The sequence below is a fragment of the Colius striatus genome, chromosome 9 (genome assembly GCF_028858725.1).
Source record: "Colius striatus isolate bColStr4 chromosome 9, bColStr4.1.hap1, whole genome shotgun sequence".
Classification (NCBI taxonomy): Eukaryota; Metazoa; Chordata; class Aves; order Coliiformes; family Coliidae; genus Colius; species Colius striatus.
In genome coordinates, this window is record NC_084767.1 from 34687594 (window position 1) to 34712684 (window position 25091).

The 25091-nt window shown below is 40.8% G+C and overlaps 1 protein-coding gene and 4 non-coding genes across 5 annotated transcripts; all 5 read left to right on the forward strand.

The window, feature by feature from the left end:
- The first annotated feature begins 384 nt into the window (after positions 1-384).
- NOP58 (NOP58 ribonucleoprotein) lies at positions 385-24465 on the forward strand. Its single transcript, XM_062002274.1, has 15 exons — positions 385-828; positions 4356-4432; positions 6147-6199; positions 7962-8086; positions 9110-9246; positions 10427-10491; positions 11739-11873; positions 12749-12894; positions 13814-13940; positions 14600-14763; positions 15507-15641; positions 16843-16904; positions 19422-19555; positions 23282-23400; positions 24125-24465. Exons 1-15 carry the CDS (start codon positions 670-672, stop codon positions 24179-24181), a joined length of 1695 nt encoding a protein of 564 aa, XP_061858258.1. The 5' UTR covers positions 385-669; the 3' UTR covers positions 24182-24465.
- On the forward strand, positions 6470-6558 carry LOC133626153 (small nucleolar RNA SNORD70). The gene has a single exon (XR_009819327.1). It is a non-coding gene; the product is annotated as a small nucleolar RNA SNORD70 (small nucleolar RNA).
- Positions 11062-11149, forward strand: LOC133626154 (small nucleolar RNA SNORD70). The gene has a single exon (XR_009819328.1). It is a non-coding gene; the product is annotated as a small nucleolar RNA SNORD70 (small nucleolar RNA).
- Positions 12996-13078, forward strand: LOC133626151 (small nucleolar RNA SNORD11B). Its single transcript, XR_009819325.1, has one exon. It is a non-coding gene; the product is annotated as a small nucleolar RNA SNORD11B (small nucleolar RNA).
- LOC133626155 (small nucleolar RNA SNORD11) lies at positions 14113-14198 on the forward strand. Its single transcript, XR_009819329.1, has one exon. It is a non-coding gene; the product is annotated as a small nucleolar RNA SNORD11 (small nucleolar RNA).
- Positions 24466-25091: the final 626 nt, after the last annotated feature.

Sequence of the window (25091 nt, forward strand, 5' to 3'; positions counted from 1 at the left end):
ATCAGAGCAGCAAGCCTTTTTAATGCACACAACTGCATCTGGTCACAACAAATCCTTTTCAAACAAGAGTTGTATCTGGATGAAGATAGACAGACAAGGTTTTGGAAACAAGTCCAAGGAGGGAGAGCGAAAATAGAAAACAGGGATCTACTCCAGTGTGTGGAGAAGACTGGGAGCACCAGCAGAACCCCAGCACTGCAGGTGGGCCACCCACAGCACCACAGTGCTGCCTGGGGCCACTAGCCAAATTATCTCCAGGACCCACTTGGGAAACAAAACCTGCTAATATGTACACTTGAGTGCTCAAACACAGACCCGTTTCTAGTCACAATGGCTGCCCACACCACCATCTGCGTCCCAAGAGGTGCTCGGCAGGGCCTGCTGCTCCCGAGTAAGCACTAATCGTCAAGGGCTGTGGCAGGCGCCTGCCCTAGCAGCCAGGCTGGCACTGACACGAGCGGGCTCCCACGCTGAGGGCAGCGTCTGAACGCTTACACACAGGTTCAAGGGTTTTTACATCAAGAAGCTCGGAAGCTACTCAACAGGACACGGTGGGGCGCTGTCGCTCGCCCGCCCGCCCGCAGCACCTCCAACACCGCGCACGGGCACTGCCGCCGCCACCCTGGCCCGCCACGTGGCTCTTGAGAGCGCGCGAGGAAGGTCCTTCCAATGCTTGCTCTTCCGGCGTCGCCACTTCCTCTTCCGGTGCCCGCGTGCTTGTCCGGGGTCGGGGAGATCCCGTCCGTTGGCGCACGTGTCTTCGGCTCTGCCGCCGCCACCGACATGTTGGTGTTGTTCGAGACGGCGGCCGGTTACGCCATCTTCAAGGTGCGATGGGGAGGGGAGGGAAGGTGGAGTGCGGTGTCTCTAGCTCGGCCGCGGCCCGGGGAGGCCTCAGCACGGACGCCCCCCGGCTGCTGTCCTGTGGTCAGGTACAAGTGAGGGGCGGAGAGAAGCGCTCCGGCTTTGCGGGGACGAACGCGGACGAGGAACGTGTTGTTCCGCACCGGACGGCTCATCGGGAGGTTCTCTGAGCGGCGCCTCTGGCCCGCGGGAGCAGAGAGGTCGTGTCGTGAGGGAGGTCTCGGGCTGGAGGCCCGGGGAAGCAACTGTAGCTGAAGTCTGAAAGCGCCGGGAGAGACGTAGGCAAGCTTCCTTGGTGACCCTACCATGCCTGTAGCCACGACCATTTTTGATCTCTGATGGCACACGGGTTTGGGCATGTTGACCACTTTTCCTTCCGAGGTACATCCTCGTGGCTTATGTTTTAGCAAAATCTTTTGGATGCAGGAAAAGGCACATGGGAGACAGGCAGCCGCGTTCCCAAATGGACGTGCAAGGTGCCTTGACCTGAGTGTGTTTCCAGAAGTGGGGCTCATAGGTAGGTTGAGCAGATTGGCAGGGTGATCATGCCTCTGTATTCGATGTGTGGCCTGACTTCCTTTGCTCAGCTGAGAAGGTAAGCTGGGAAGAACAGACTGCTTTCCAGGGCTCTGCCAGCCTCTTAATGAGGTGGCTCAAAGGCTGCAGTTTCATAGTGATTTGAACAAATCTAAACTAGAGCTGCTGCAGTGCCATGCTTGCTTCTGGCCTGTTCTCTTGTTCCAATGTTTTTGCCTATACAGTTCTACCAGCTTGTTCATAGTGTATAATCGTAACACTGGTATTTTTGCTCCTAGCTTAGTCTTTCTTTTCTGAGTTTAGCTTGTGTGAACACAAGTGCAGGTGTAGAGAGAGTATGGTGGTGGTTTCTTTTGCCCTAACCTGCTGAAGGACTACACCTTTGGTTCTCTACAGAACGCTCTGTTTATTTCATCTGCCCTGAAACTTTTCCTCTTCATTGGAGTACAGTTGTGCAATTCAGGCAAGGGGGATTTCAAGACTTAAGCCTCAGGGAGAAGGCAGAAGTATTTCTAAAAGCGGATAGCTTCACACTTCCATACACACATCCAGCCCCTAGAACTTGTACTCGGGGAATTAACACCTAGAGCAATCTACCCACAGGTTTTGCTCACTAGATGTTCATCCTGGCTAGTATCTTGCACCTTCCAAGTTGCTAAAGAAACCCAAAGTTACCCCATGAGTAGACTCAAACCTCTTGTGCAGTGAGATAAGGTATTCTACCCTTTCATAGGAGCTGGGAGGTGCTGAAAATAACTCATATTTTAATTTCTAAAAGCAGGGTAGATATAAACCAAAGTAGGAGAAGAGGCTAAGATGAGAAATGAAGAAGCTCTGCAGAAGTGCTGCAGCAGTGCTGTGGGTGTCACCAGCCGAGGCGTGGGGTCTGGCTGTGATGTGTGTGGAGCAGCTAGAGGGCACCAGGTTCCCCGGGAGCAGTGTTCTGAGGTACACTGCTGGACACCTACTCTGGATTTCAAATGGTGGCTGGCCTGGGTAGAAGCTGTTTGCTGGAACTGATCAGAGATAGTATTTTAATAAAATATGTTTTGAGACAAGCTTTGATTTTTCCATGCTGATTCTATTTGCATCTGCCAAGACCAGATATGTTGAGCCCCTGCCACAGTGCACATTTGCAGGGCAAGGCAGTCAATGGCATAGCTTTCCTTTCCTAGACATGGTAGCTGTTCAGCAGCATGCTTGTGTTATTGTTGCACTTGTATGTCCATTCTTTATCAAAACATTCTCTGCAGAGTTGTGGTTTTGTTTTGTTTGGTTTTTTTTTCTTTTTAAAGCAATCACTAAAGATTGTGCCTGATGTGGTTTGTTTTGGGGTAGGGAGGATTTAGGGAATATTTGAGTTATTTGTTTGGGGTTTTTTGAGGTTTTTTTAGTTAATTGAGGGTTGGATGGAATTTGTGCTTCTGAATTTTAGGAGAAAGTCATGGTCACCTACTCCCCTTTTCAACAGTACCTACAGATGTCATAGAATCATAGAATGGTTTGGGTTGGAAGAGATCTTAAAGGATGATCTGAGTCCACCCTCCCTTCCATAGGCAGGGACATCTTCCACTGGACCAGGCTGCCAGCAGAACTGTGCTCTGCTTTTATGCCTTGGTGATCAATAGCTGTTGTCCTTTGCAAGTTGTGTCATTCTCAGGTATTCCCTTGTAGGTGCTACTCCTGTCAGAAGAGCAAATAAACTAAATAGTAAGGCCAAGTGGGTTCACAGCCATGTTCTAGACCTTGGAAAGCTTTTTTCCAATGACTCTTACTATCTGGTAGGACACAAAATAGGCATGTAATTTCTAGATGCTGACCACCTTGATTTAGCACTTTCCATGTCTTTATTTTTCTCTATTCACCCATGTCTATATTTAGAGTGAGAAAATTCTTTAAACTCAGGTAGGAAAGATGAATTGGAGAAATGAGTCATCAAGCCCAGGAAAGAAAGAGTTGCTCAAAGGTTTTTTTGTGCCTCAGAGTCCTGTGGGAAATTAGTTACTATGTTTATTTGCTCAGCTGCTGATTGAGTTTAAAAAAGACTTACATTCTTCGACTAAGATTTAAAAATCTGCAAGGGAGCAAAATCTCATATTCCCAAGAATGATTTCCACCCTGCACCAAGTGAAGCTGCAGTTGTGTTGTATCTGCATTGTGGGAACAAACCCACAAGATTTTTGAGTGAAGTAAGGAACACAGTGTTGCAAAGATCTTAACCAAACTGCTCCCCTGAGCACTTTTTTAGGAATTGGTAGTACACTGAGTTTTGTGAAATGCAGGTAGGGTGTAATTGTTGGTCTTGTGCTGTTTAAAAACCGAGGGGAATCCCTTTTGTACAGCAATGGGATTTTAAGATGTTGCTGCCCCTGAAGTAATTATTGGTTCAGTCGATTACCAAGCTGTGATGAAAAATCTTCTTTATAGCAATGTTCTCTTCTTTCCTTGGGATACCTTAGGTGAATGAAACTAACTTTGTGGGATCACTATTTCCTGTTAGGTGTCCCAGACATGTTTGTATTTTCCAAAGGTAGTGGCAGGTCTGGTTTTGGGTCACTGATACTGTGAGTGAGTCCTGTAGAGGAGACAGACCAAGCTCAGTTTTGATAAATAAGGAGATGGTTTTGCTTTTAATGTGCAGGTTCTGAAGGTCCTGATCAATATTGAACTGCTTCTGTAATTCAGTTGAAAGTAAAAACACTGTCATATTTTAAGTATATGAAGATAAAGCTCCTGAGAGAATGATGAAAATGAACTAAAGAAACTGAATGAAACAGAAAGACCAAAATTGAAAGAAAAGAAGACCAGAATTGAGTTTACTTGATCAGTGTTGCTTGCCAGTGGCTGCATACACTGTAAATCTGCTTCAGGCCTTCTCTGCTGAATGCAGGATTGAGAGTTTTTCAAAAGTACTTTAAATATGGTGGTTTTTTGGTTGTTTTTTTCTTCTACAGGTTCTGAATGAGAAAAAGCTCCAAGAAGTTGACAGCTTATGGAAAGAATTTGAAACTCCTGAAAAAGCAAACAAAATGTAAGCAGCTTTATGTGAGGATAGCAGCTTGGCTTTTGGGAGGACATGAGGCCTGTAGTTATGTACATCTGAGATTCAGAAAGAAGTATTGATTTTTATTTTTCAGTATTGTAAAACCTAAAAGCTGTGAACGGTAATAGCGTGAAGTTTGATACTCAGAGAAACTTAAAATGGAATATCCCCCATGAAAGAAATAACTTGGTTTTGTTTGCAGTGTAATTAAGCTGCAGAAGTCATTACTGTATGTCATCGAAGCAAAACATTGAGAAGTGTTTTAAGGAGATCTGGGTGCTTTGACAAGAACATCCAAGCTTGTAATGCTGGAACTGGCTGAAGTGACAGGTTTTTGTGCTCCCAGGAAATTCTAACAAAAAATTAGTTTATTCACCGTGAATTGAGAGTTAATGTTGTTGCTCACAGCATCACTGAGTGTTAGCACCACTGCATAGCTGAACAGGGATTGTAGTGTCCACAAGCCAAGCTGTCCTTTCTAGTAATTTGCCCTAAAGCAGGGGACAATGGTGGATTCTTTCCAAGTCTAAGGTATTTTTATTGGGTGATTTCTGACCAGTTTTGGTTATAATGTATACCTCTGAACAAACTATGCCATGTGATCTGGATTGATCTTGCTCTAACAGTATGTAGAGGAGAGGCCAGAGTATCTCGCATTGGCCTGTTTGTGGTGTTGTTTGTCTTGTCTTGGAAACATGATCTTGGCCACTTGCTAGACAGGATGTGACTCTCAATGGATCTCTACTCTGACCAAATCAATTTCTCTCTCCCCTGCCTTTCTGAAAAGGCATCACTATAAGCCTGGAGCTTCTGTGGGGCTCTATGAGTGCTTAACTCAAGTGTTCAGTTTTATCTTTGTCCTTGCTTCCTTTGCAGATACTTGACTCTCAAAGAGCAGTATTTAATCAGAACTGGATTAGTCAAATGCCTGTCCCTGACAAGGAATTTACTGGATTGAGATAGCTTCTTCACTGTAACTCTAGATATCAACACCACATGCTGTGTGAGGGGGAGAGGGTAGCTGGGCCTAAGGATCTGACACAGCATGGTTACAGCATGGTTGGTGTATTTGGCTCTGGTCAGCAGTTAGGGCATAGAGGAATTTTCTGTTGTTTGTTTTAAACTCAGTTCGGAACTTGTATTCTAATACCTAATTAGAAGGGAGGACTTGAGAATTCACAGGCAATGGATCAGTTCATTTTTGAAGCCTTTGAAGAGGCATTTGGTTGAAAAGCATGTTAAATCTGAACTGTGTAGGCTATGCTTTCCACAGAGGCTGAAGGTTCCCTTTTGGAGATGAGTGGGAAGATGCTATCATCAGTCAGCAGTGACACTTAGTGAATTGGGGTACAGTGTTGAAATTTAGGTGGATAATTTCTGTATTTGAATATGAACTAGAAAACAAAAAGTGGGCTTAGGTTTTCTGTTTTTGTGGGTCCTAGAAATACTGAAGCAAAATTCCTTCTCTTTGTTTTAAATAAAGTTCATGGGACTTGGCTGAAAAGTTACATCAGGCTCAAACTTAATCAGGAAGTTTAGTGCTTTTCCTCCTTTTCGAGGATTTGGGTATTGATCTCTACCCTTTTGCAGTCTTAGAAAGAATAGGGAACTATAATAGCAGATGCAGGGGGAAAAAACGTTAAATGACTCTAGCATCTGGTTTATGTACATTTGTTTACACAGTTGCATTTTTCTTCCATAGAGTAAAGCTGAAACACTTCGAAAAATTTCAGGACACAACAGAAGCCCTGGCTGGTAAGTGGGTTCACATTAATTCTTATTGGAAAAAAGTAAATTTTTGCCATGCAGTAGCTCACATGTTACTGACATCTGTCTCTGCTCTGCTGCTTCACCTAGTTTTTAAGTTAGAATTTTTTCTAAATCATCTGTTTTTGTTGTTTTTGAGGTCATCCATCTAACCTCTAGTTCAGCAGAGATCTAAAGAAGTCTAGTTTTTTTCTATCATGCTATTTCCCAAGCAACTCACTGATGAGCACAGTCTTGAAAGGTTTTAACTGATATGTGTAGCCTGTTGTCAATGATGGATTCTTGTTGAAGCTGAATATAAGTGATTTGAGTGAACATTTCGTCACTACCACTGAGACAACAGGTATTAGAATATATGTTTTATTACAACTGTCCTTCTTTTATGGGTGCATGTTATGCCTGTGTTTTTAAGCCTAAAAACATGTCTGTATTCCCCTTAAATTAAATTCAGGAGTTTAAACAAAATGGAAACCCTTATATTCAATAACTTTTACCAATTCAACAGTTAAAATGCTTGATCCTGTGGAGTAGTTTGAACAGAAATTATAAAAGTTCTAGCTAATCATTCAGAAATGGTGTGACTTACTGCTGAATGTGCCGCATGGCATTGGTAAGTGCATGTTACAGATCACATTTATGACTAAAGAATGGGTCTTCATATTCTGATGAAGGGTTAGCTTATAAAGCAGGCCAAGGAGATAAAGGGAGACACTACCATCATACATGGGGGTTGAACTACTGAAGAGCAGCTTTGCAGAGAGAGACCTGGGAGTCCTTATTGATAATAAACTAAATGTGAGCCAGCAATGTGCTCTCGTGGCCAGGGCCAATGGCATCCTGGGATGTATCAAGAAGAATGTGGCCAGCAGGTCAAGAGAGATTCTTCTCCCCCTCTACTCTCCCCTAGTGAGGCCTCATCTGGAGTATTGTGTCCAGTTCTGGGCTCCTCAGCTCAAGAGGGTCAGAGAACTTCTGGAGAGGAAGTTCAGCGCAGGACTTAGATTTTTACCCTTATTATTAAGGTTCTGTAAATAAAAAATGACTAGCTTCTACTCTGCTGTGATGAAGTTGCTGCATCAGTCACAGAAGTTTAGTGGAGCGCAGAGCTGACCCACAAAGAGAGTTGTTCTAAGTACCTACTTAAAATATGTTGTGTGGGACTGTAAAGCTTTTACAGATCTATTAATACTTGAGAATGAAGGATGTCCTTTTAAGGTTCTTCAGTCTATGCGTTATATTAAAAGAGTTCATGTCTGACTACCCAATCAGTGTGTTTGGCATCGTTCTTTGTTGGGCTTTAAGTAGTACATTGTCATTATCAGAGAATGCAAATAAGCCATTACTGAGTTCGGGGTATCATGATTGCTGACTAAGGGACCTGGAAAATGGTTGGTTAATTAAATGATAGACAAAATATTCCCATATAACCTTGCCTTTTGAAATGTTAGTTGTATATATAAAGCATGTGACATACTGTTTGTAGAGATCCTTAAAGAAAATTGACAGAAATAGAACTGAAACCACGTGGAGAAAGGAGAGGCAATTGGGAAAAGAGTTTTTGATTTAGACCTCCAGTGCATCAAGTATATAATTTCCTTCAGTTTTGTTTTGAGCCACTGCATAGGGAAGTTGTATTGCAGCTCAGACTAGAACTACTGTGGGCAGTTAAAAATACCAAGTTAGGAGTACTATTTTTACAGGTTTTAGGAGGGTAAAGAAACTGTATCTTTGGTCTTTTCATTTTACACAGCATCCACAGCTCTTGTAGAAGGCAAGCTCAGCAAGAATCTGAAGAAAATTCTCAAGAAGATAGTGGCAAAAGATGCCCATGAACAGTTGGCTGTAGCAGATGCCAAACTTGGAGGTGTCATAAAGGTGACAACTGATTTTGCCATTCTTCCTTTTACGTTGTTGAACTGCTGAGAGTCAGTTTCTAGAGATTTTGCAGTTATTAGCAATGGATTGTACTGCCAATACTGTGTTTGCAGTGTGGAAGATACCTGTGTACTGCATGTATACTGGGGAGATGTCTTGCATACAGAAGTGAATAATGCAGTAAAAGTGCACTGAAATGTTCAGATTTGCTTTATTTAGCTCTTAAATATTTATTAGAAGTCCAACAGATTAAAAAAAAATTTCCTAATGATCCCATGAAGAAAAAGGGAAGGGTTATATGTGTGGGACACCTAAATAAAAAAACAGCCAGGCAGACACACTTACACCTCACTAACAGATGCAACAATAGTGGGGTCATGACTTACTGTCTTATTGGGAGTGTGCATTGTTCTGCCTTCCTCAGTCTACAAGTAGTTGGTTCAGTCCTTGCCTACCAAAGGAAGGAAGGAATATGGTAGAGGTGAACTGCTTTCTCCAGTGCCTCCTAGGTGTCAAATACCATGTTCTTGTTCATATGCTGTGTCTGATTGCTCCCTGTTTGAGAGATTTTTTTTTCTGACTGCTTCCTCATGCAGTCATAGGAGACTGATGTAGGCTGCAAAATTAGGAGTATTAAGTGTTCGAATGAAAAATACCAAGGACTATGAACTAATTATTTAGTTTTATTCTCTGAAAAAGACCCGAAGCCCCCAACCCTCTACCTCTAAATTTTCTCTCTCTCTGGACAAACTATTTCTAGTAAACAGCAAAGTCATGAATCTTCAGTTCCAGAGAAACTATATAGCAGAGCATTAATTATAAATCTCCTATTCAAACTGGCATTGTTACTGTGTGGGGAGCTGGATGTGTCACTACCATGAACAAGGAAGATGACAAACTGTTATGTGATCACAAGAATACAATGGGAAAACCAGGTGTAATGAGATAAAGCTACTGGAAGAAGGGCTTTAGAGGAATGTCATTTTCATGCTTGGTTTTGAACCACTGATTTCCATCTTGTAGGACAAACTGAATTTGAGTTGTATACACAGCCCAATGGTTACAGAGCTGATGAGAGGGATTCGCTCACAGATTGAAGGGCTTATTACAGGCCTCCCTTCTCGAGAGATGGCAGCCATGTGTTTGGGTCTGGCACACAGGTGAGTTCCTACAACTACTCTATTTCATCCCGTGTCTGCCTCACTCCTGTGTCCTTAGCTATGCTTTGTTACTTGTAGTTTCTCTGAGTATGTGACATGGTCTTATACTCTGTAAGTCAAGACAAATTTGTATCTGGAATCTTGATCTGCAAAAGAAGGGCTTTACAGTTTGCAGAGGCCTTTTAGGTAAAGGCTTCATCTTACGAAGTTGAAGTTTGTTGATTTTTCTTTGCATGTTATGTACTTTAGAATTTGGTTTGAAATGTCCCTAGCAGTCAAATGGGTCATTTAAAACTCCACACCACTGAGACACAAGGTGAAGACCATGATTTTCTGACTTATGCAAGAATAAATGCTTCTGCAAGTAATATGTAATGTAAATGTTAAAAACAGAGTTGTCTTCCCACCTTGCTATCACCTCCTTTTAGGTTTACTGGAGCAGTAGTTTTAATGCAAAGTTGCTGGACCAGCATGGAATCAAGCAGTCATTCCTAAGTAACTTTTAATCCATATTCTGACATATACTTGTCTTATCTGTCAGCCATTGGCAAGTTTGACAACTGCTTTACTCTAGCTAATTCCTTGAAAATAGATGTACATTTGCCTAGAAAATGGGCATTAATGTTGAAGAAGGACTTTGAAGATACAAGTCCTCATTGATATAAAATACCTTTTACTGTAGCATACTGAGAAATTTAAAATATACATTAAAGCCAGATGGTAGTGGGCTTTCTCAGACAGTGAGAATCTATTCCAGGAAGTTTCTTCTGTTGCTTCACATTAGTATTGCTGATACTTGCTGCTGAGTAGGCATAGTTCTCCAGCTACTGAAGAACTGGAAGTGCTGTTGACAAATACTTTTTGTGGGGAGCCATGCAAAAAAAAACTAAAAGCCAATTTCCTGCTACAGCACTTGTTCAGTCTTCTGCACGTGATACAGATAGCCTTAACTTTCCCTTTTACTGTGGTCACAGGGTTTGTGCATGTACACGTCTCGGAGCTGTTGTGAAATTTCTGTCAGAGTGTCTTCTGGCCACAACTGAGCACAGCCAATGTCATAAAACTGAGTTGATCTGAACGAATGTATGGACAGCTGTATTCATGTGTAAAACAGGAGCAGGTGGGACATACTTTGTAGCAGAGTATCAGGACACTGATGAAACTGTTTCTGTCTCTTCAGCCTATCCCGATACAAGCTGAAATTCAGCCCAGACAAAGTAGATACCATGATTATCCAGGCAATTTGTAAGTATATTTGGAAATAAAATTATTAACGAACTTTATTTAGGATAGCTTACTTCTTTACATTGGTTACAGAAAAGTATTGCTGTAAAATTCCTCTTGGCATGTTTCAATAAATTGGGCATTGGTGTTGGTTGTCAGGCATAAAATGTGTTTTCTTAATAGATTTTCTTTTTTATGATGTTAAACTGGTGTCCACTTGCCCTTAGCATATAGTTCTACTGAAATACAGACAGAGTTAGCTCAGCCTTCTGAGGATTTCACTTCCCAACGTGCCTCTCTTCTGGTAGTGTTGGGAGACTGTGCCAAATAGGAAAGGATTTTCTGACCCTTCATTTTGGTGTTGTTTTGCATAGAGGGCAATGTAGAAATAGTCTTGTGTTAGGCTGGTAAAACCCACTGCAGTGTATAATGCTATGTTTTATCTTCTTGCTTTCTTAATGGAAAACAGGCTGAAACTATAAATGTAGCTAGGAACATCCATTTTGCATTTTTCCTTGAAGACATCCACATCATAATTGTCATGCTTACTGTGAAGCAGTGGTGAGGAATCCTGTTTAGGGTATCACTTCCCAGACTGTTGTCAATGATGAAACATAGTTAAGATGAAATTAGTGATTTAATTCAGTTCCTTCGTCACTACCACTGAGACAACAGATGGGAATGTTGGTATTGTGTTGCAGGAAATATTTCAGCCCCAGGGCTGTGTAGCAATATATGCTGTGGATGTTATTGGCCATATCTGGAAATGCTGAGCCTGTTGGATTTGTGTTGAGTATACTTATAAAGGAAACTGAAGGGCTTAATACAGTCTTTGAAGTTAAGTAATTGAATACCAGATCTGTTTCTCATCATTAAAACATTTTTCCTTAAAGTCTATTACATGGATAAATTTCACATCAGTCTTATGTGTAGCACTTTGGCTGAGAGGAAGAGTTACTGCTGCTTCTCTTCCAGGGGAATGTACTTTGCAACTGTTAAGAGAATCTGTCCAAGACAGTCCAAGTGATAAAAGTTTTAGGCCATGCTCATGGGAATTGTAATATTTGTATAATATTGTGCCTGGGAATATGCAATTCTCTGAAAAGTAAACACTTGTAGTGTACTGCAGCTTACATTTCATTCCAGTCTTTGTGGGATAGGAATACTCCTTTTACGATTTATCTTCCTTCACACTATTTAAATTTGTTGATTTGAGAGTTTTCCACATTTAGATTACTGTTTTTAGAGTCCATTCTTCTTTATCTTAGCACTTCTTGATGACTTGGACAAAGAACTGAATAACTACATCATGCGCTGTAGGGAATGGTATGGTTGGCACTTTCCAGAACTGGGCAAAATCATCACAGATAACCTGGCGTACTGTAAATGTGTGCAGAAAGTTGGTGAGTAATGTGGAGGTGTGAGCTTGGAGAACAGTGCATGTTAGTGTGCAATTCATTAATGGCACTGATTTGGAGACCAGCAACTCTCTCATCTGGCTAGTCATGACCCCATATACAATCCTGCATTCGCAGCAGGGCCAGCAGAATAAATAGTAATGTATGCTTGCATATGTTTTTTGATGCAATTTATCATTTTGAAGTTTAAGAGAAAGCTAATACCTCATCACCAGTCAGTTCCTCATGGACCACCAGAATTTCTCCTTAGAATTACAATTAGTTAGCAGACCAGTTTGGAAATTAGCTGCCAAAAACTGTTGGTGTGAAGAGAATTGCTGCATTTTTGCGAGTGTTCTTGGAAACAACTGCTACAGTTATTCATAAAAGCAGAAAGAATGGCTCCTATAATATGTTGGACACTTGCCTCACCTCTTAGGCATGTGTTTTTGTATTGGTTATTTATTTTTTTATTATTGATCAGTCTATGAAGGGACTTGTGATTTTAAGGGAGCTTTTTTTCCCCAATTGTGGGAAGAATTGCAGAGGTTTGGTTAGTGGTAAATGACTACTTGCTTTCTGGAATTCATCCTTTGTAATATTATGACTGAAAACTTTGCAGCAAGCAGCTACTGAAAAGGTGAAGTACGCAGTGTTACACAATAAGGGCTTTTTTCCTGGTTTCAAATGTAATATTTCCAACCATTCTCAGCTAGTGTAATTAAAGTCAGGACATGGACATGTATTTTGGAAGTTTGGAATAGGATGATGACAGACTTCACTTGTTGTTATTTTGGCCTTTTATCTTCATCTGTTTCTGTGCCTGTTTTACTAGTCCATCTCGGCGCCACCACAAACATGCTTTCATCTGTCCCCCACAGGAGATAGAAGCAATTTTGCCTCCTCTGATATTTCTGACATCCTACCAGAGGAGATTGAAGAGGATGTGAAGGCTGCTGCTGAGATTTCCATGGGGACAGAAGTATCAGAAGAAGATATAAACAACATCATCCATCTCTGTGATCAGGTATGTACATATGGATGAAAAGTAACAGGCTCTCTACTTGAGCTGTATCAGAGCCTCTTCTGCCAAGGAGAGGTTTTCCTAAGGCATTGCTAATAGAGTTGTGATGGCAGTGATGATTCCTATATTGTTGCATTTCTGATGTCAGACATGAGGGTGCACAGTCACTACCTCATCTGAGCCATCTCAGACTGATGTCTGTACAAAGTCTTGTGAAAGTGTCAGTCTTGCTTTTGGGGAGAATTTTGGCATCATTGTGCTTTTAAGTCTTTGAGATAGTGATACAGTATAGCCTCTTCTTAATTTGTCACTTTTGAAGCCAGATGATAAACTCTGTATTAAAAGTGGAGCACTGAGCTCTCAAAAGAATTAGAAGCCCTGTCCTGCTTTTATCTGGATTTTTTGTGAGCTTCTTCTGAATTAATTGGTGCCAGCTGGATCCCTTTGTGACTTTACCAGGGAGTGGCAGGGTTAGGAGTTCCTGTTCTTGGTCTAGACTGGGCTGCTTTTTTATGTCTGTTCTAATTGTGTGTATTTGTATGGAACAAGAGCATTTATCTCATTTCAAGAGAATAGTGGCAAAGATTTATATGAAAACTGAATGTTCCACGGTTTTGTCCTAAAGAAAATGACTGTGCTAAGTATTTTTGTTCTGCTTCGCTGTCTTTGGCATACTGTCAGCTGCTTTATCAGGAGCTTTGCTGAGGTAAGTTCCATAAGGGAATAAGCAATACAGGTCTCATGGATGGATCTCTGTTCTGGGAATATGCCCTCTGTAAAGCTTTCTAGAACTCTGTCTGTCTGCATTTTGTTAGTCTACCTCATTGGAATTCTTGGCACTTCCTCATTTCAATATATTTAGCTCTTAGTATTTGTCAGTTGGATAATACTGACTCTTATAACCAGGCTCTGTCTGTGCCAGGTGATTGAAATCTCGGAGTATCGGACACAGCTGTACGACTACCTGAAGAACAGAATGATGGCCATTGCTCCTAATCTTACCGTCATGGTGGGTGAACTGGTTGGAGCAAGGCTTATTGCTCATGCAGGTGAGTTACACTGATGAGCATAAACAAAGTTTGGATGACCTCGTCAGAGGTTTTCTCTGAGGAGCTGGTCAGTGAAGAATGTTATGCAAGGCCCTGATATAAACATCTTGTGGTAAAGCACAGGGGGCAGATAGCTCTTGAGGAATGTGAGAATACCAGCAGGAGTTTGGTAGTAGTCTGTGATGATGAAGTTCTCAATTGGCCCGAGTTCTTTTTGGAATATGAGGGCAACTTAAGTCACTACCTCTTCTGAGACACTGAGCCTCCTGCTGATAGACCAGTCACTTCTGGGGTAAAATGCTGACAAACTAGCATTAGGGTTTTATAGTCACGACTGCTACCTGGAGCCAGTCTATTTCAATTATCTGTTCAGCAGTTCTTTGACATGTACTTGTTGACAGATTTTGTCAGGAGTAGGCATTACTCCAGTGGAATATGTTTCATCAAGCTAGCCTTCTTTCCAGGTGCCGAAATCAAACCAAGACAGTTAATTGGAGCATGAAAGACTGAAATCACTTACTTTAGGAAGTGAATGTGAAGCAGCTGTCATAAATAAATGGTCTCTGAGCTTTCTCCTTTTGAATAGTGTGGGAATCTAGCCTCCTGCTTTTCCAGCTGCTCTTATGACAAATTATTGTTGATGTGTCACCTCTTTCTAGGTTCCCTCTTGAATCTGGCAAAACATCCTGCTTCAACAGTTCAGTTACTGGGTGCTGAGAAGGCACTTTTCAGAGCACTGAAGACCAAACGAGACACACCTAAATTTGGCCTTATCTATCATGCTTCCTTAGTAGGACAAACCAATACCAAAAATAAAGGAAAGGTGAGTGCAAAATTGTTTACCAGCTTGGCTTTTTCCAGATTGTGAATATCTGTTGATGAGATGGCATGAGTGTCCCAATGAAGCTCTTTCCATGGCTTGCTTTACTGTATTGCTTCATGTGGAACATGCCACTGTTCCCTAATCCCACATCCCACAGGATATCATTCTTTCCTGTTGAAAGAAGTGAGTGGGATTGTCCATTCAATACATCTGAGTAATAACAGATGCATTTCTGCTGAGTAAGGATGTAACATTGGCATTCTCAAGGGGTGTGTTACTACTTTTTTCTACATGATAGTAAACTATCCTGTAGTGTTACGGACTTTAGTCTTGCTTGAAAGTCAGACTCTTGTTCTTATGCTAAATCTAGTAACTTATGTGGCTTACTTTTGAAGAGCTTAGTCTATTATAGTGCAGGTGGATGAATATGTGTTTGAGTTGTGGAGAAAGCTATCCAGTCAGCAATTGCACCTCAAACTAACCTGATCTGAAGGTTGAGGTAGAGAGGGAAATGTCTAACTAACTTGCTGTCTCAAATGTTTCCCTATATTTATCAAGAAAAAAAGATGTTACGTTAACAATATTTCAATGTTGAAAGAATCATGTGCTAATTGTTTTTTGGACTACACACTGCTAGTAAATGGTTACTTTGTTCTTTTGTTTGGGGGTATGATTTCCAGATCAGAGTGAATCATTGCCTTGTGTTAAGTCTTAGCATTTAATATTCTTTTTGGCTTTTCCAGATTTCCCGAATGCTGGCAGCCAAGACTGCCTTGACTATTCGTTATGATGCCCTTGGAGAGAATACCAGTGCCGAAATGGGAGCTGAGAACAGACTAAAAGTAGAGACGAGAATGAGGCTTTTGGAAGAGAGAGGAGTAAGTCTAGCAGAAGGCTGCATGAAGCTGGCATTCCTGCTTATGCTGTGATCTTCTGATGCACTGCTTTCTGAATCTTTTCACTTCACACAATTGTGTGATGTGGTATCCCTCTTGTTATGTAGTTTCTCCCAGCCTTGTCTGGAACAGGAGAGTTTGTAAGCTGGCTGCACCCATTTGTTTGTATGTCAGGCAAGATCATACCTTTACATTCTAGTACAGCTCTATTAATTGCAATGATGTACTTAATATTTCATAGCTTCCATCTCTTCATCTTAAGAGAAAGTGCATTGGGTTTGGTCCTTCCCTCACATTTTCCATCATGATTATGCAAAATCTGAGTGCTGGTGATGCTTAATCTTAAGGAACTTTCTCTGTAGCTAAAGCAAGATGTTATTCTGCAAATTGCTGCATTGCCCTCCCATCACCTAATGCATATCCTGCCTCTCTATATGTGCTGTTCCATCTGTTGGTATCTGCACAGGATGCTGGGAGAACATAGGGTGCACTTTCCGTTTTTAGATGACAAGCCTGCTGCATGTGATCTTGTAAGTGATGATTAGTTTCAGCCTTCCAAGTGTGAAGATCTGTTACTAATTCTGTAGTACTGACATCAGTGGAACAAAGAAGAAAAATCCAGAAAAGCCTGCCTGCTTCTCCTTGAGCATTTCATGAGAGGTGATACCTGTCATTCAAACAAAGGCAAGGAGACATTCTAATACCAAAACACAGACTAATCATCTGACAAGTACAAATTTAAATAAAATACAGTTTGGGGCCTGTATTGTGACTTTAAGATTGCCTGGCATAAAGCCATAGGGTGATACATGCCTTCACATGCAGTTATCCTTGCAAAAGAAGAAAGTGCACAAATTTGAACTAGTCTTAGGAATTTAAAGGTGTGATGTGATGACCTATGTCATGTGACTGTGGTACATTTGATCCAGTACTAGATGCCTTTTAATTGAATTGAGCTTTTGAAGAGCAGTATTACAAAGGCATATGCCTTTCCCACCTCACTATTACCTCCTTGTCACTGTTCTTCTCCCAGGTGTAAGACTTAATACAGCTACATAAGAGCATGATCGGTAATATGTCTATCTTGCCATATGTTTTTTTCCTTTCAGGAGCTGTAGAACTGGTGTTGTGAATTGTTTTCATTATGAGTAATTTGTTTTTCACTTGTAAATTTCTCTTGTAGTTAAGAAGAATAAGTGGCACTGGAAAAGCATTGGCCAGGACAGACAAGTATCAACACAAGAGGTGAATAGTTTTTCCTTTCAGCTTGGCTGAATAGAAATAACTCTCCCATGTTTTTATTTCTGAGAAGTCTTTTGGTTATGGGCTGAATTGACTTAAGAGCTAGAAAACATTTTCAGTGCTTTTAAACACTGATGACAAGTCCCATTGCTAGTGGGAATTTCCATTTTCCCACATTTTACAGTTGTGGTAAAGCCGTTGAACTGGAGAAGCAGTCCGGTCCTGATGTTCTAATAGTAAATTACTGACATGGTCAGATAACAAGTGTATTTAGATGCTATCAGCAGCCACCCAAAAAGCCAAATAGTTTGGGAGGTTAATGTGTAGCAGCTCTATTTAATGTGAGTCTGAATAAATTAATTCTGAGAAAATCAGAGTTTGAATGAATCTCTTTGACGTGGAAGCTGTCCAAGAGACCTACTGAGTCGTCTCACTCTTAGAAAATTAAAAGCTCCAACATTTGATTTGAGCAAAGCTTCATCTCCTTGTCTAGGTCTGCTATGTAATAACTAATAGATATCTTAAACCATGGATAAAGTCTGTACTCTGGACACTGTTAGAGCAGTTTCTGGTGCCTGAAGTGATGATGTAAATTGCAACTGGGACAGCTGAATGTTTAAGGATTTGAGCAGGTTATTATTAGTCTGAGCTGTGACATCTGGGGTTTCTGCTTAATTTGGTTGCAGGCTTATTGCTTGCTTGACCTGCTTATTTTGCTGAAGCTTTGGTGTAGAGAGGGCAAGTGGTCTGCAAAAACAGGGCTGGATGCAGGTTCAGTGAGGTAAAAAATAGCACTGCTGCATCCATCTGCAGTCCTCAAACATCTTTTCTCAAGCCTACCTGTTTCCATATGCCAGGCATTTCACAGCGTAGCGATGGCTGTGATTTCTGGAGCAACTTTTGCAAAGACTGTGTCAGTAAATGAATCATCAGGGCGTGTAAGGAGGCAGTAGCTTAGGGAGGAGGGCGTTGAGGAGACAACATATAGTGGTTTTTGAGCTCCTGAAATGAGTTGTCATGAATTCTTGCCAGGACATGTTTCTACTGTTAGACATGCTTTGCAAGCGTGTCTAGGCTTGGGGGAGAGACTGAAGATGGTTCCTGTCTGCTTCGCTTAGTCTGGCTGCTTAAAAGGGAAGCTAACTCTGTGTCTGTCAGATTGTCCCTGTAGTACAAAAATGGCAGTATTGCTGCATAAAGGATTGTTTAAAGGGCTAAGCTAGTGTTTCAAGGAGATTGTGAAGAATCTGAATCTGTTTGAGTTAGCTCAATTCACATAATTTTTCTGAAGTTGATTGCAAGGTACTTTTTTTGAGATGAGATTCAAGTGAAGCATTTCAGGATGCTTTCCAAAAAAAGATGTGAGAGTGTGTTACCTACCTTTAGCATATTTATTTGCCTATTTATTTATTATTGGCAGGAGTATTTTCACAATGGCAAGGAAGCCAGTAAGCTCTTGCCTGGGGTTAACTGAAGCAGAGTCCACTATTTGAAAAAGACTCTGCACAATCAATTTCTGTGAAGCAATATGCAGTGTTAATACCCATAAGAGTAACTGCTGATGCTTAGAAGATGAGTTGATGATACTGTCTGCTAGCATTACTCCATACTTCCTAGCTTAGTCAGTAGCCTCAGTTGTTTTTTAACCCGTGCAAGGTACCTACTTCAGATTGGTACTTGAAGGAAGTTTGGATGCTCAGTATGTGGCTGAAGTAGAATAGTTTAGGCTTATTGTTTTAAAAATCCTTTCTCCTTTAGTAGGAATTCTGTTCTGAATGAATAAGAAAAAAGTTGCTTCAGTGCTATTAGGTGGCTGAATTACCACTGAAAAACACCAGCTAAAGAGCACTGGGTTTCTGAGTGGTTCTGTGCAGCCTGTTGAGGAGTTTGAAACAGAACAAAAGAGCACGCAGTATTTCAGAGGAGTCAGTTTTCAGGCACAGATTAGGAATTTTAATGCCATGTCGAGTCACTGATAAGAGTGATAAGGAGATGAGCTATAGCATTACCCTGCCTTGTGAATTGTGCCCTGTGAATGTAATGGTGGAGAGGTAGTGCAGAAAAAACAGAAGTAAAACTACTCTTAATCCTGTGTGTATACATGACCCTTAGGATGTGCTTATGTAGACTTATAAATTGTGGGGGGCTGTGTGGTTGTGACCATCCAGCCATGCTGGAAAGACTTTTAGCAGCAGAGAGGTCAATGTAAGGGGTAAAATAAGTGCTCCATAGAGCCTTGAACAGATACAAACCATAACCAAACTCTTACTTAAGTGGTAATCTTCTGTTCAGGTCAGACAGTTGTGTATTGTAAACTAACTTCTGGAGCCATGGTTATTGATGAACCACCCATATATTGGATAAAGGATCTCCCTACCCTTAGATGCTTTGTTAGTTGAGCAAGATGGATTTGTGAATATTCTTGGCAGGATATGTTGGAAAGTTTCTGTTCAACTGCAGATCTCACCTGGAGGCTAGCTTTTCTTTTTGTAACTTAAACTGACTTTTCTTCATTAACAGCGAAGTAAAAATATTTGACCCATCTGGTGACTCTACGCTTCCTACTGTTTCAAAGAAACGTAAAATTCAGGAAGTGGAAGAACAAAACACAGAGGTTGCTGTGAAAGCCAAGAAGTTCAAAGCAGAGATGAAAGGTTAGTTGCTGCATCTGTGTTGCTGGCATGTCACTGTGTGCATCATGCAGTGATGCTTAACATTCACAATACCCGGATATTCTCCTTGGTCATGGCAATGTATTTAAAAGACAGTAATAATCCTCTATGGGCTGATACCAGACTGGAGTCAGTTTACTTTAAATGTCTGCTTTTAAACAGTTCTAAACGTATCAGAACATTTTTAAAAACCTACTTATGTTCTTATTGTAGAATTTCTTGCTTAGCAGGTTTGTATTTAGTGGGCCTCAGTATCTTGAAGACAAAAAAACCACTTCTCTGGGAAACCAGGACTTGCCCAATTTGCTTTAAAGAATACTGGTTTATTCTGAATAGAATTGTTTTCTGGCATGTTTCAACATACAGACATTGAATGTCAGAATTTGAAGTGACTGAATTTACATAACACGTGAACAACTGCTATTCTCTTGAAAGCTAAAACTGATTTATGGCCACAGTTGTTCTTTCCTTCTCTGATAATTTACCATGTGAAGGGTTTTGGACTAAAACTTTGAGGTAATCTGATTTTCCATTATGGGTCACTTTATAGAGACGAGAGAACGTTTTCTAATGTGCACTTCAGCACCTCTAATGCTTGCTATAATAGTGGAGTACCCAGTGGGTAACTTAGCAGGCGAAAAAAAGGAAAATTACTTTTAAGTCACTTCTGTGAGACCCCAAGTCAGATCTGGGCATCAACTACTCCCAGTTCTTGTCAAGTACCCTTGCTTACAGGAGGTGAGGCCTGTCACTGTTTTTATTCTACCCTTCTCAGTACTGCAGAACTCTAGCGTATCAGAGCGTAGTTGTGATGGTTCTCTACCTCTTCATGCTCAGCTGATGTTGAGATGTGATCTTTCCAGGTGCCTGTTGGTTCATTGTGTCTATGTACATGGATGGAGCAACTTGTAGGAGTCTGAACTTAGCTGAACATTGAAGTTACACTTAATCCTTTGTGCTGTAAAGCTGAGATCTGTGCTACAGCTTGTTCTCTTGTACTTACAGTGAGACAAGGACACAGGAATACTTTGGAAGCTTGAACTTGGCCTGTTTGCATTTTAGAGAATGTGGGTGTTCTTACAGCTTCTGATACTCTTTTTAACTATCTTCCCTTACTATAGTCTCAGAATTGTTCCCTTGGGCTTCCCTTGCATTATGAAAGCAAGTGTTGAACATCTCACATGTATGAGCTCCTCACAGGTGAATTATTGCATTCATTTCCAGCCTGGTCTCTTACAGCATGAGGAGGATATTTCTGTTCATAGATACCTTATTCAGCAAGTTCACACTTTTATTCACAAACTCGCTTGTGTTTGCTTCACTTGTTTTACTGAGCATTGATACCTCCTGGTTTTGGGACTGAGTGGAGCTTAGCAGGTATCCTTGAGCTACCAAGAATTATTTGAGCAGTAGACAGTATTCAGAATACTTGTGGACTGCTGAAATCTGTGCTACTTGCTTGTTTTTTGAACTTCCCAAAACCTGAAGGACAGGATTCAAATGTGTTGCTTTTCTCTTTGAAAAGATAAAGCATCCTTTAAATGTGTGGTTCATGGCTCCTACTTTTTCCCAGATTCTTCATATCAACTTCAGCATTTTATTTTGATACTTGGGCATTAGAATTAACTGTGGTAGGGCCCCCAGTGAAGTACTCAGCTTGCATTTAAGTATCAAAATAGTAGCAGCTAGTCACTTGGAAAGATCTCTCTTGAAAAATATCTTCAGTTAATGGAGTGAACCCTGCAAGACACACAGCCTTAAATGACAGCAACGTCAAGACATTGCATCTTTATTGATAGGCAGTGTGAGGATTCTATATATGCAGAGCATTGTGTGGAAGAAGGAGGGTGCACCAGGCTGGTGTGTAAAAGGTTAGAAAAAACTGATGGAAAATGGGTGAGTGGAAGTACTAGTGGCAGTGTAAAGATCCATCAATCAAACTGCTCTTCCAGGTGCTGTTATGCAAGAGCTGTTGGCTTTATTGTCAGCTGCTGTATATCACAAAGAAACCTCACTGGGCTTGAATGACTTTATTGCACCCAGAGGGAAAAGACCAGCACCCCTGAGCCTTTATCCTCATTCTGCCTAGGTTAGGTACAAATATGTGAGGTTTTGTGATGAGTTTTGCTAGAAAGCAGTGACTGACATCTTCAGGAAGACATCTGCTGCCAGCTGTGAGAAGTGACAGTGCCTGGGAGTGCACAGTGCATCATCTGCAGCTGTCAATTGCAGTGACAGGTTCCACTGCCTATTGTGTCAGACTTGATGACATGTAGGGTAGTAACAAGAAGTTATTTTTTCTAAGGTAACCACCCAACATTATGCTTGAAAATGCACAGTGTAGCAATTCAGATGAGTGAAAATGTGTGGTGGAGCAAAATATGATGCATGTGCTCCTGTTGTACTGTATGGGTTTAATATAGTCTGTGCCTATTTTTCAGCTACTTGTTTATTTCCCCTTGTCATACATAGTGAAGTGAGGGTACTTATTTTTACACATGTTCTGAAAGCCTTATGCTTGCACACTGTTCACTGAGAATGATATATATAGCAGAATTATGTTTACTAGTTTCTTTATCTGGAATCCTTTACTGTTTTGCTTCTGGCATTTTTTAATATCAGAAAACTGCATGTGTTAGCTGGCTATATTTTCTTATAGACATGTCTAGGAATTTTTTACTCTGAAGCCAATTTTTTTGTCCGAAGTTTATGTTAGAGGCAAAGATTGAAGTGTGTTTTTTTGACTCATGTAATCCTGCTGCCTTGAAGAACTAAAGTTGTGACAGTACAATCAAAATGTTAGGAGATTGTGTGTTTGGGGTCGTTTTATCATTGCGTTGGTTCTGTTTCGGTTCTTTTTGTGAGTGCTTCAGAATGAAATGGATTTTTTGGGGGGAGAGAAAATTAAGAAAATTTTATTTCTTGAGTTACACCTGCAGTAACAACTGTACAAACCACAAACAGCACCAATTTCAGCATCCCAGTCTTGTAGCTACTGAAGGACACTGGTGGCTATATTATGAACTTACTCATGACTACTATCTACCGAGAACCTTGGTATCCAGCACTGACTTAGTTGTGCAAATAAATTTAACTTGGGTACATTCCAGTAGCAGACTGGCTACTGGATAGGCTGTCAGCTTGGTAATGATTTCTGCTTGGTTTCTTTAGTTAGAGATTCCTAAACCTGTGATGTGTATTCTAGAAAATGAGTGGTAAATTATGCTGTGACTAGATAGGACAGGTGTTGATGAATGGTTCTGAAAAAGAAATATAAGAAGACACTAATGAATCTTTCCTGGGGTTAACATTTCTCCCAGTTTTGTATAAACAATTCAGTTCCTATTGTCCAGGACAGGAAAGTTTCTGGTTTTGCATTAAATGTTTTTATGCTAGCTCAGCATAAAGAGGTCTTTGTGTTTGTCAGTCTAAATGGTAAAGAAAACCAGCCTGCTGGTTAGGAAACTTTGAATGTCAAGATATTATTTGCAAACAAAAAGCTACTGCTGACTGAACTCATTTCTCATCTGGGTTTGAGTTCTTCCACTGCTCCTGTGAAAATATTCACTGCTGGTGAAAATATTTGCCAAACGTTCTTACTATCATCATTTCATCCTCCCACATCTCACAGAAAGCTTTTCCTTTTGCCTTTTACACCCTTAACTGACAATTTGTCTTATCCTTTTTTTTCCTTCTATGATACTGAAGACATAACTGTGAAAGACGGTGAACCTGTCAAAAAGAAGAAAAAGAAAAAGGATAAGGAAAAAGAAGCTGAAGAAGAGGTGGTACTGAGTGAGGAGCTCCCCACCAGCCCCACAGTTGAGGTGCGGCAGAACTGCACAGATATTGATCCTTTATGGATTAGGTCCAAAACATATTGGGGGAGGGGAATATTCTTATCTGTAAAACCCATGGTATACAGTTTTACTCTAGTAACTTTATATCATTTATATCATCCCTGTAATGTCAAAAAACACTTGTATTACCAAGTAAGGTCTGGGAAATTTGTGAGTGTAATGCCTCCGTGTACCAGGAGTGTTTTTTATCCCCTTTTCCTCTGCTTGCTCCCTGCTTCCGTCGTCTCTCTTTCTGCATGTTTTCTGGTGGGCAGTATCCCTTGGTACGAATCCACAGGCCATCTGTCTAGTGTTTAGGACTTCCAGGGAGGTGGAACTGTGCATGCTGAAATAATGAAGTGTCATTTGATGACTTCTGGCAACACCAAAGTCAGATCAGATCAGACTATTTGTGCAGTTTTGAAGCCCTGCTCTTAACATGAGGTTTTATTTTCTCCCCTTGATTGGGCTCACTGCAGTGCTGAGCTGCCAGCAGCATGGCAGATGGCACAGCTTCCCTTGCCCACTGGCCCAACCGTGCTGTAAATATTCAGTGCATTTATCAATAGAGGAAGGGAATGTCTTTTGGATTGTGTTTTGCTGGGTATGGCAACTGCTGCACTGCTTTGAGTGTGAGCTCTGTTGCCTAGCTACATGTGTTGCTTTGCTTCTCCATTCTGCTTTATTCATAGCAACATTTGTTTGTTTGCAGAATACAGAAAAAAAGAAGAAGAAAAAGAAGAAAATGAAAGATGAGGATGAAGACTGATGAGAGGCAGGAGAGAACATTGGTCCTTGGACATCTGCTTCAAAGTAGCATTTCTTGACATATTTTCTTTAGCCTCTTGATGAAAACTTTAACTTCTCTGTATTGCAGTAGGGCAAGGAGATGGATTTGATAGCTGTCTTCTGCCCTGAAACAGGATAACTCAGTGTCTCTATTACTTAGGAGGATTGCTGTTTTTTTGGAGTTTCTTTTGTTGGAAAGCTCACAATAAATCCTCTTTTCAAATGCAGTCTCCACTGAGAAGGAATAAAACATTTTTATGGAGATTTTATGCCTCTGTCTCAACTTATTGGCTAGTTTTCTAACCATAACCAGGACTATTTCAAAGGCTTATTGCTTTAAATGAATTAGAAAAAAAAACCTGAATGTGTAAATGTTCTATCACAGCTTATTCTCTGAAGAATTTTGAGTTTGTAATATTCTTATGTTTTCCATAAAGCTCATACAAACAGATCTGCAAAAATCAAAGCGGAGTTGAACAGCTCAGATGCTTTATTGAGTCTGTGCTGTAACTCTCCTGAGAGCGCCTTTTTTTAAAGATCATCTTTCAAATATTTTGGTTTTTCTGCACTGGCTGACAAGATTCAGACTTATGTTTTGAACTAAATTGAGTGAGCTTCCAAATTGCTTCTATGGTGATTGTGCCAATGTCACTTACTTTTAAAAAAAGGGCAACAAAAAGCCACCAAACCCAACAAAACCTGGAAACCCAGGGCGAAAATACTTCTTAAGCTATCTGATAATGAAGAGACAAGTGGTTTTAATTAGTAGCAGAAGTCAGCCATTTGACAATTTTGCCATTCTCTGTAGGGGATACAGATGCACTGAAGTAACATCATCCAATCAAGACACTAAAGCTCTTGAAGCTTTATAGCGGACTTTTATTTGGCTG